General features: G+C 39.8%; 1 protein-coding gene across 6 annotated transcripts in view; it reads left to right on the top strand.

Moving 5' to 3' along the window:
• Positions 1 to 3,186, top strand: part of CADPS2 (calcium dependent secretion activator 2) — a 694,049-nt gene extending 690,863 nt beyond the window's left edge. For all 6 annotated transcript variants that reach the window (XM_089672135.1, XM_089672134.1, XM_089672133.1 and 3 more), the window contains one exon: positions 2,461 to 3,186. In XM_089672135.1, coding sequence (XP_089528261.1) covers positions 2,461 to 2,631 — 171 coding nt within the window. In that variant the 3' untranslated portion in view covers positions 2,632 to 3,186. The remainder of the gene's footprint in view (positions 1 to 2,460) is intronic.
• The last annotated feature ends 8,848 nt before the right edge of the window (positions 3,187 to 12,034 follow it).

The raw sequence follows: 12,034 nt of genomic DNA, 5'->3' as shown, positions 1-12,034 counted from the left end.
ATCTCAGGGAAGTGCTTAGGTACAGTTAACATCTCTAGATATCCCCTTTAAGATAGCACATTGTCGCTTTTTGATTTCAGGTTAAACTGGTTGTAAACCCTTCCATATACCTGTGAATGGCCTCAGGTGATACACAGAGATTAAACAAATCCTCCTATAACTTGTACCTGTCTACCTGCAGTCTTCTCTTCTCTAAATCCCTTCAAAGTGCTGAATTTACAGCTTTTCTGAGAGTTCAGAGAAAAGTGGGCGAAGAGCTGAGGTTGCATTCTGCAGAACTCAGTGAGGAGAGTTCTGAGAACTGATTGTAGGGAAGAGACCCCACTCAATCCCCCCCCCCCCCCTCCACACAGCTCACAGGAACAGAGCTGAGGCTGCCACTCTGCTGGAGCCTCCCCCCCCAATAACCAGTTTTCTCTTGGTGTCAGGAAAACTTGTCAGAAGTGAAACATGCTGATAGCAGAGGAATGAAGCAACAGACAGAAATTACACTTAGTGCTCTTAATTGAGACAAGTACACACTATAGAAGGATATGCTTTGTTCATATTACATACCTGAGGTTTAATACCACCTTAATTTTAAATAATGCAATGTGATATGCTGTCTATAAAGAAGAAAGGGTGCATTATAAGGACACCTACCCTGACACAATATTAACCACTTGCCTACAGGGCACTTATACCCCCTTCCTGCCCAGGCCAATTTTCAGCTTCCAGCTCTGTCGCACTTTGACAATTGCGCAGTCATGCAACATTATACCCATAGGAAATTTTTATAATTTTTTTCTCACAAGTAGAGCTTTCTTTTGGTGGTATTTACTTGCCGACGGGTGTTTTACTTTTTGCGCTAAAAACAAAAAAAGAGCGAAAAAAAAGTTTCTTTGTTTCTATTATAAAATTTTGCAAACAGGTCATTTTTCTCCTTCACTGATGTGCGTTGATGAGGCTGCACTGATAGGCAGCACTGATGGGCACTGATAGGCAGCACTAATGAGGTGGCACGGATAGGTGGCACTGATGATGGGTACTTATAGTCGGCACTGATAGGTGGCACTGACAGGCAGCACTGCTGGGCACTGACTGGCAGCACTGCTGGGCTGCACTGATGGGCACAGGTGGGTGGCACTTCTAGGCACAAGTAGGTGGCACTGCTGGGCGGCACTGCTGGGTACTTGTGGGTGGCACTGCTGGGCACCGATCATCAGTGCCCTGATGATCGGTGCTGATCCCTGCTCTGACAACTGCCGGTTCTCGGCAGTACTTTCCTCACTCTGACTGCGTAAGGAAAATGCAGCCGAGAACCGGCAATCGCATTTCCTGGTGATCAGCGTGTTATTGGACACGGCTGATCACGTGGTAAAAGGCCGCTGTGATTGGCCTTTTACCACAACACGTGATCAGCTGTGTCCGTAGGACACAGCGATCACGGAGATCGCCGGGTGCGCGCCCCCGAAGGCATGCAGGGAAGCGCGTTCTGGGAGGACGTCATATGGCACCCTCCCAGAACTGGCCGGCCACAGTGCAGCGTTCATTCGGCAATCTGCGGTCAGCAACTAGTTAAAATGAACATATAGTATAATCAAATGTTACCTTTTATGTTTTGATTACAATATTATTAGTATGGATAAATTAAGCTTAAGAGAAGAACTGAAAGGTGAAGCTCAGCCAAAGCTCATTTAAAGTCCACTGTCAGCTGACATTAGTCAGCTGGTCCAGGCTGGGGAAAGATAGCAACCATATGGTCGGGATCCACCCAGGAGCCTGGACTGGTACCTGACTCAGTCTTCCTGTGAGAGCCTGAGCTAGCTTCTTCCACCCCCTCCATGGCCCAACTCTCCAGTGAGCGCTTGGGAGGCAGAGCAGACAGTGGTGACTGACAGTCACCACTCTCTGCTCAGAGGGGCCTGGAGAACTGAGCAATAAGCGGTGTCTGATCACTCAGTTCTTGCCCTTAGAGCCAGCAGGGGACAGATACAGTGTTGGATCGATGCTGCATCCACCTAGGCAAGTATCATTTTTTTTTTTTTAAATCTCCTTGAATACGTCTCTTTTCCTGCACAAAATGCATCCAATTATATAACCAAACATTTAGGAATTTAGTCATGTGATCTTTGCTGATGAGAAAGGAAAGAGTTTTGACTAGCTGATTCTCCACTTCAGACCACCAAATTATGATCTTAAGGGGTTTTTTTTCCTTTTTAAAAATTGATCATGATAGACTTTACATTTTTTTGCAATCATTGTGGCTGTCAGAAGCAGTTTCTTACAACTGAGAATGAAAAAAAAATACAAAGTGTTTTCTGCTTATATATGTGCATTGCCACATGTAAAATGCTATTTTACTTTTATACTAAACATTCATGTTTTTGGATATTTAAGATATACAGTAAGATGTAATCCTACCCTACACGGACATGTGAATTTTAAATTAATTTTCTTTGTCATTTCTTTTCCTTGCAGAAAACCTACAGAGACTTTAGGCTACAGGGAGTGCTCGATGGCACGCTAAATAATAAGACATATGAGACAGTTCACAACCGTTTAACTATGGAAGAGGCTACGGTAGCAGTTTCTGATAGAGGAGGACTCCAGGGGATTTCTATGAAGGACAGTGATGATGAAGAAGAATGACATAAATATTTATATGTTTGCAACATGCTCCATGTATTTTTACCTGTTCTGTATAGAAATGTTTTACTTCACACAAAGTCCCAACAGACTGCTTATACAAACCCTTTTAAAATATATGTGCCAAGGAGTTAAAGAAATGGTACTGTGAATACAAAGTATGGATCTAATTTCGTGCAGGTTTAATATAAGAATTATTTTCTTTTATATGGATTTCCCAGAAACACCCCCACCACTTAACATAGTGTGTTATTATTACTGTTTGATTATATTTGTATAGAATTTCTCAACAATGCAATGACCTGCATTTTTTTTGTAGTGTTCACAATAAATGTTAATAATTTCCATATCCTATTGGACATTACCTCCAGAAGTACCTTGTTCTTATGTCCAGCCAGCGTATGACATTTCATTAGTGTTTCTGCTCTCATTGTAAAGACTTGCAGAGACTCGTGAAAATATGCACATTTTAAGTCTACAGTTTCATGGATCTGTTGGGATTATTTTTTTGTCTCTATACAATGTTTAATAAAGTTTGATAATATGTTTACAGACAAATGTGGCATTTCTTTGTTTTATGTTCATATATAGGATATGGAAGGCATTTGATGTATAATAGTTAAGACAGTCCTTTAGGGCTAGTAACAGGTCAGATTATAAGATTTGTCTCCTTGTCACTGCAAATTATAACGGTCATCTTGTAGCTGTCTTCTGACTGAAGAACACTCTTGCTGATGATTCAAACTGCACCATTGTAAATGAAAATTGACAAAGGAATATTAAGAATTAGTATACTTAAAATACAAGTTAGTTATTCAAAGAAGCTGCTAATATCATTCATATTATACAGGATTTATATAGTGCCTACAGTTTGCACAGCACTTTACAAAATAAAGGTAGATGTGATAGTTACAATGCAAGAGGTTAAAGAGGGCATATTGTTCAAGAATATGTTTTAAACATTACAATTATATGTAAAAAAAACTATCATACATGGTACTAAATCTACATTTTTGTGAAGATATGTGCAGCTTGGTATACAAAGTTATCAAGCATTCTAAACTAAAGGAGATTTACCAGAGACTGCCTACGGTGTAATTTAATAGCATTATTATTAGGATGTCTTATAAGAATCTCCCCCAGTTACCCCTCGTTACCTTTTAATGTCATCTCTTACTATATTGACTAACTCATATTTCAGTTATTATTATTAGACATTTAGATTAATACACCTTCAGTGTTTTACAATTAATATTACATTCTTGGTAACAGTACCCTTAATTGTGCTCCTTACAGTATATGTACTGTAAAACATATTTGCCACCTTTCCAATTTTATCATTTTATCAGTGCTTGCAGCTATTTTATGTGAAAATGATAAACGTGCCATTACATCTACAATTGCCATTACATACCCCTGTTCCATTACACAAATTTCCAAGCAGTAAATAAATACAGATGTGTGCTCATTGTCAAAAGGATCAGTGGTTGAATAAAACCCTAGACCAGGGGTGTCAAACTGGTGGCCCTCCAGCTGTTGCAAAACTACAAGTCCCATCATGCCTCTGCCTTTGGGAGTCATGCTTGTAACTGTCAATCTTGCAATGCCTCATGGGACTTGTAGTTTGGCAACAGCTGGAGGGCTGCCAGTTTGACACCTGTGCCCTAGACTAAGGAAGATGCATAATATAAAGGGTAACTCCGCTTTTGTGGGGAAAAAAGCAAATAAAAAATATAGTATATACCATTACTACACAAGACAAATTGTAATTTAAGGTTATTAAAAGATACTTTTCCTTTTCAATCTGTGGTGCTGTAATTTGTACACATTTGTGCAAAACTTCCCCAGAAATATATTTGCCTGCTTGTGTGATTGCCTCACTGATTTTCCCAGGGCCTGCACTAAGATACAAGTCAGATTTTAGGCATCATCTGCAACAAAAATGTCATTTTCTGTGAGATACTCCCAAGGGGTTAATCACTTCTAAAGGGATACAGGAACTGCTACTTGTATCATCAGAACGCTGAAAGTGCATCAACTGATTAGTAATCAAAAGTCACTCCCATTCAGAGTCCGTATCCATAGCACAAACAGCATTTTCTTAAGAGCAGAATTGGGTAGAAATCTGTAACAAAGTTTGTGTTAAAATCCCTGCAATGTACATTGATCCACAGAGGGGATTGTTTTTTCTCAACAAAAGTGGAGTTACTCTTTAAGTGATTTTGAACATGAACAGATAGTTTCTTCAAGGCATGAACCTGGGAACGGAGTCTAAGTAATTCCCTATGCCTCAGGAACCGCTGAAGATGAGTTTTGACATTATCTAAATATACTCAAGCAGAAGACTACCTACCAGATAATAGATGCTCAGTAAAGTCATAAATTAAAGACTAGTGGCAGATGGGCAGGAATTTATGTGCTAAAGCTGGGTCTGAAAACAAGCTGGGCAATGCCAGTGGGATTGAAATGTAGCCACGGGGAAGATAGAAAGATATGCTGAGATCAGCAGAGACAATCAACAGCCTGAGCTAGCCAACTGGGAGCCCAAAGCAGGAAAAGTTATACAGTTGTGTCCAAAATTATTCAACCCCCACTGAAATTGAGTGTTTTGGCCAGTTTGACATTGCTTTTGATCATTCAGTCATCTTGCTTACATTTACATTAAAGAGGCACTTGTAGGTCAGACAAATATAACATAACAGTTATAATGAAATAACCACAAATGTCTTTTCTGTGCTCACAGCATTATCAGTTTTATTCAACCCCCAAGTGACATTCAATCTTAGTACTTAGTACAGCATCCTTTTACAGTTATAACAGCTTTTAAACGTGAAGCATAGCTTGACACAAGTGTCTTGCAGCGATCTACGGGTATCTTCGCCCATTCTTCATGGGCAAAGGCCTCCAGTTCAGTCACATTCTTAGGCTTGCGCACTGCAACTGCTTTCTTTAAGTCCCACCAGAGGTTCTCAATCGGATTTAAGTCTGGTGACTGCGATGGCCACTCCAAAATGTTCCAGCCTTTCCTCTGCAACCATGCTCTAGTGGACTTGGAGGTATGCTTGGGATCATTGTCCTGTTGAAAGGTCCAACGTCTCCCAAGCCTCAGGTGTGTGACGGACTGCATCACGTTTCCATCCAATATCTCCTGGTACTGAAGAGAATTCATGGTACCTTGCACACGCTGAAGCTTCCCTGTACCTGCAGAAGCAAAACAGCCCCAAAGCATGATTGACCCTCCACCATGCTTCACAGTAGGCAAGGTGTTCTTTTCATCATAGGCCTTGTTCTTCCTCCTCCAAACATAGCGTTGATCCATGGGCCCAAACAGTTCTAATTTTGTTTCATCAGTCCACAGAACACTATCCCACAACTTTTGTGGTTTGTCCACATGGCTTTTGGCATACTGCAGTCGACTCTTCTTATTCTTTGGAGACAGCAAGGGGGTACGCCTGGGAGTTCTGGCACGGAGGCCTTCATTACGCAGTGTGCGTCTTATTGTCTGGGCTGAAACTTCTGTACCCACATCTGACAAATCTTTTCTCAGTTCCTCAGCAGTCACACGGGGACTTCTCTCCACTCTACGCTTCAGGTAGCGCACAGCAGTCGAAGTCAGCATCTTCTTTCTGCCACGACCAGGTAGCGTTTCAACAGTGCCCTTTGCCTTGAATTTGCGAATGATGCTTCCTAAGGTGTCTCTTGGTATGTTTAACATCTTTGCAATCTTCTTATAGCCATTGCCCTTCCTGTGAAGAGAAATCACCTCTTCTCTTGTCTTCCTGGACCATTCTCTTGCCTTCACCATGTTTGTAACCACACCAGTAAATGTCTAGAAGGAGCTGAGTATCACAGTCATTTTAAAGCTGCCTAATTGGTGCTTATTATGCTTGATTGCTGCTCGGTGACATCCACAGGTGTTTTCAATACCTGATGGAAAGCACCTGTATGAACCTCTGTTCTTCAGAGTGGTAGTCTTTAAGGGGTTGAATAATTGTGGCAATGAAGAAACCACATAAGAACCATTTACTACTGTATTACATAAACAATTGATGTCATTTTAGTTGCATTTGGGTAGTTACAACGTCCTTGTAGGATTTGATTCTGAATACAATTCCAAATGTACACTATAGTCCCTAAACCCCTTTACAGCATTGGGGGTTGAATAATTTTGGACACAACTGTAGGTCAGATTGAGCTGAGTCATAATTTGTCCCAATGAGGATGCAAACAAATCGGGATTCAGTTAAGAATACTGAGCACTGGGTGTTAGGCAGAACTGCTTTTAAAAACTTTTGGTGCACTTGGGCATCCTTTAAGAGGCATATGTGATTCTAACACAGGTGAAGGCAATGGCAAGCCAGCAAACGGCTGCACACGCTTCAGCCACAGGCAAATCACAGCCAACTTTAAAGGTCCTTGATTCATTATGCTGTACAAGTGGTCAAGATGTCAACGTCTATTCAACAATAGTGGTGTACAGAGGGGCATCTCTGACTGCATTACATATCAAAGCTTGACAATGATAGCTTGCTGTTTGTGAATTTAAATGTGTGCCTAAGGAGACTGCAGGAGGGTGCCCCTAGGTGCCTACACACACTTGCAGCAGCCTCACTGTTGGGCAATTCTAAAATGCAATCCACCAATACAAATTGGTAGCGTAGAAGCTTGCCAGTAAGCCCCTTCTTTTACACAATCTTATTGACCCATTACAATGATAGTCTGCCTCACTATCCAGGAGGACTAGGGCAGGCAAACGTTGGCACCAACACTATCAGAACATGTCAAATCTTTGCCTGTCAGAACAGCCTAAAATTCTGCCAGATAGGAAGGTTTGGGAAGCACTAGCAAATATATGCACTTCATACCTGCAACAGTCTGATCCCTTTCCTGCCATTGACAAAGTCCCTTCCATATTTCCTATTTTTGTACAGGATTCTTCTTTTCAACAATAAAAATTCAGATTTGTTGACCTGGTGCTGGCACATAGAGTTAATCACATGCTTCCGCAGACCCATAACTGGGTAGTTCCTTTAGTTTATTACCTGAATTTAGCTGTGTGGAGCAAAGGTAATATACACTGGTGAGGAGCAGGACATTGAAGACAACCTGTTGCTGATGGTAAAAGCAAAAACATAATCACATAAAAACACATTTACACTAGCTCAAAAACTGACCAACGGGAAACACAGGAATTTGTATTTTAAGAAGCAACCAATAACTAACCTTAATTAAATAAAAACTGCAATCTGTTTTCAGCACACCACTTTAACTTGTGTTCTTGAATATACTGTGAAATGTTTCAAAGATTTTGGCAACATTTTTAAAAAAATCACGCTATAGAAGAATTAGTGATGCAAGGGTTTAGGAGTTGTAGATTGTTACTTAAAATTGTATTGAGAAATGAATAGACAGGTAATATTCAATATTGTGCAATACAATATTTTATAAATTGGGTGGATTTAAAACCCAGTTCCAGGCAACCCTTTTTACATTTTAACAGCAAATTCTTTATACTGTCTTTCTGTGTGGTTACTGGAAAGGAAGTATGAGGAATCTTTTAAAACCATCTTTCATAACCTCTCTTAGTTTTATGTTCTACTGTCCCTTGAATGTTACAGTTAGTGTATAATTTATCATGGACAGCCAGTAAGGATATCGCCTATATCATATTCATTTTTTGCTGATTATAGGTAATTATATTATTTTTTTAGTGGCTTGAAACTTCTTGCCTGTCTTTTTCCTTCTATTATGGGATATTTGGAGTCTATTTCCTCCTCCCCTCCCCCACTGCCAACTTCTTGGGTTGTCCATGTGACCATCTGTGTACCTCTGAAGAATGATGCCCCAATAGAGAGAAATCAGGATGCCATGATGGATATTGTTGTTTTTAAGATGCTCTGACTAGCAAATGTCTTTCAAACCTCTTGTAAGTATGGGAAAAATATTGTTATTACTGATTGTAATGAAACATTAATTTTTCATTGTATTTGATATGATACTAATATATTGTGCATCCATTTAGAAAGCTCCCCTCCTTTCCCCCCCTGAAAAAGATCTTGAATTGAAATGATCGAAGTGCATTGGGGTCTTTATATGCATTTCAATTACATCTGTTCCCATATGGGGGATTATGTTCAATAATTCTGCCAGAGCAATTATAGGGGTTTTAGTATATGTGATGATTTTAAGAGTTTCTGTGCTTAATAAAGTATATTTTTGGCAGCGAAGTATTTGTGGTATATTTTAATTGCATTAAAGTCCCAAGGGGGTAATACTTTCTTCTGTATGATGTTGACAGAACTTTAGAGGAATTCTTGTTTAAAGATAACAACCATAGAAAAGAGGCTGTAAAAAATATCTTAATCATACATTAGGGAACACAGGAATTGTATTCATAAACCATGAGTTATATGCCAGTACCTTAAGGTGATTGGACACTGGCAAAAGCTTTGCTGGGAACACCCCCAGTGCACCCTCCTCATGGGACTCCATATTTCTGCTAGGGTCCTTAGGTAATGGACCTCTTCACACCAATTTTACACCATTTTTTGTATTTTACTCAAATACTTTGACTCTTCTAGGTCCAATGGCTTATTGTCTCAGGGCTTACTAGGATTTTTTTGGATCAGTTACCGTTGATGTACATCTTGTGCATCTGGACCTTGCAGCAGTGCCGCAAGCTTGTAATGTTTGCTTTCGGCACTGAGTCCTATATTCTGCGCTCAACTTGACACATGGTTCAACAATGAATGTAGTCCATTCCTATGGCACCCAGACCCTGAAGACCCCTTCAGAAGTATGCCCAATTTGATGGGCGAAGCTTGGTCCCCTCTAAGAACCTGCAACCATGGGTAAGGTAAGACTGGGTTTTCCTGTATTTATGACTGCTCCTGTTTTTACCTTTTTTAAATTTGCAGTTTTTCCCACACAGCATTGCTGTGTGGATGGCCATTTCTGTAGAGAATGCGAAAAGCATGACGGCTGATCTCCCTACTGCCTGCCCTTCCAAAGAACCAGCCACAGCTACACTCAAATACCCTCTCATTCTACATCCATTACATGAGTACCCAATAGGGCATCCCATAATTTTGCAGCAGCTAAGAAAAAAGGTCTAATGGTCTTATTGCAGTATTAAAGGGTTAATTTAGTAAAAACAGCCTTTCTCAATGCATATAAACAATATAGACTTTATTCAGTGCTGATTATTACAGTAGTAATTTGATGAAATACTTACTAAAATTCAACCCCAGTGCATAAATGTTAACACAGAAAATATCGATACCATTAAGGTAATTACTGTATAAACACAATAGATGCTAACATTAGTTCATATTGTGGCAAAGAAAGCCCTAAGCAAACATTCATTTGTAGTGTTAAACCATTCACCTTACTGAACAAAGTCCCCAGGGTCGTAAAAGCTCATAATATAATTCAGCTCTGCATTTCAACCACTTAACTGTTTTAAAGACCAAAAGTGTAAGGGGTTACAGCCTAGATTGTAAGTCATCTAATTCTAAAAAAGCCATAACTGTTGTATTGAGTATTTGCCTCCTTATCTGTAAAATACCTAAATAAACTCATAAGTGAATACTTATGTAAATCACACACAATCGCTTTGCAGCCTGAAATGAAGACAGACACAGTTTTTGTTTTATCCAGCTGTATTTACTCAATGCAACTTATAACATCCAAGTGAAAGATATAACACCAACATGTCAGCAAAAAAAAATTACTGAGTTGGAAAAAGGATTTCCCCTTCCGCTAAAAGGGACTTGTAAACTAAATCAGGTGTAGCTACTCACCTTCTCAATGGCAAATAAAGCCATTTGATTTTCAGCTGTGATTTTGATTAGCTCAGACTGAAAAGAGCTTTCCTGGAGCATTTCAGTCCCTGGTATTGCAACTGAAGCAAACAATCAACTATGGGTTGCAAGGCAATGTCAAAAGATCTCCGAGATAAAGTTGTGGACAGGCACAAGTCAGGAGATGGATACAAAAAAAAAATTCAAAGGCTTTATCAATGCCTAGAAGCACAGTGAAGTCTAATATTAAGAAGTGGAAGGTATTTGATACAACACAGACCCACCCTGCATCAGGAATTTGCTCCAAAATGGAGGAAAGAGCCAGAAGGAAACTGGTCAGAGAGGCTACCAGGAGGCCTACAGCAACTCTGAAGCAGTTGCAGGAATTTATGACAAAGAGTGGTCACTGTGCATGTGACAACAAAATCAAGAAAAAAGCCACTCAAGAAAGGCCACATACAGGCACGACTGAGCTTTGGCAAGACGCACCTTGAAGATTCTGTGGCAGAAAAAAATGTTCTGGTCAGATGAGACTAAAATTGAATTATTTGGCCTCAACACTAAACAGTATGTCTGTCAGAAATCGAATACAGCTCACCATCCTAATAACACCATTCACACAGTAAAGCATGGAGGTGGCAATTTCCTGTTTTGGGGGTTTCTCTGCAGCAGAGATTAGAACACTTGTCAGGATAGAAGGAAAATGGATGGGCCACAATATCAAAATTCTTGAGGAAAATCTGCTGCCCTCTGCCAGAAAGTTGTCAATGGGAAGAAGGTTTACCTTCCAACATGACAATGACCAAAAGCACACAGCAAAAATGACCACACAGTGGTTGAAGGAGGAAAATGAGAATTCCTTGCATGGCCTAGTCAGAGCCCAAACTTAAACCCCATTGAACATCTGTGGAATGACTTGAAGACTGCAGTCCACAAATGGCCATCATCAAATTTAACTGAACTTGAGCAGTTCTGCAAAGAAAAGTGGGCAAATATTGCAAAGTCTAAATGTACAAAGTTAGTAGAGACATATCCTAACAGAATAAAGGCTGTAATTAAAGCAAAAGGAGGTGCAACAAAATACTGACACAAGAGGTGATCCTTTTTTCCAACTCTTTTCCAAAACAGCGATTCTATTTTTGATTTTTTTTTTTCCTGACATGTTGGTGTTATATCTTTCACTCGGATATTATAAGTTAAATGACATGAATGGTAGGAAAACAAAGGTCCATTACATTTCCCTGATAAAAGTGTTCAGTAATACATGCAAAAAGGCCAACTTACTTTTATTTCTTTTTTTCAGGAATGAGTAGAACTCTTAAAGCTGAACACCAAGCAGATAAACACAATCAAATCCACTAACATGCATTTGTTTTTAAATTCATCTAGCATAATTACTTGAAACTACATATTTTTATTAGCTTTCTATATTCTCCTGCACAGCAGACAATGAACGGAAGCAGTGCTTTAAGTCAGTTAGGCTCCATTGTATTGCACAGTGCTGTCAATTTGTGGAAGCATGCTGATAGGAGGAGAGAGCAGAGTGTTGGCCTAATCAGTGTTGTGCACTGATGTTCCTTTAGCATTTTGGGAATGGGTTATTA

The sequence above is a fragment of the Staurois parvus genome, unplaced genomic scaffold (genome assembly GCF_062004578.1).
Source record: "Staurois parvus isolate SC_StPar_1 unplaced genomic scaffold, SC_StPar_1.0 ptg000120l, whole genome shotgun sequence".
NCBI lineage: Eukaryota > Metazoa > Chordata > Amphibia > Anura > Ranidae > Staurois > Staurois parvus.
This window is presented reverse-complemented; position numbering and strand designations above follow the sequence as displayed.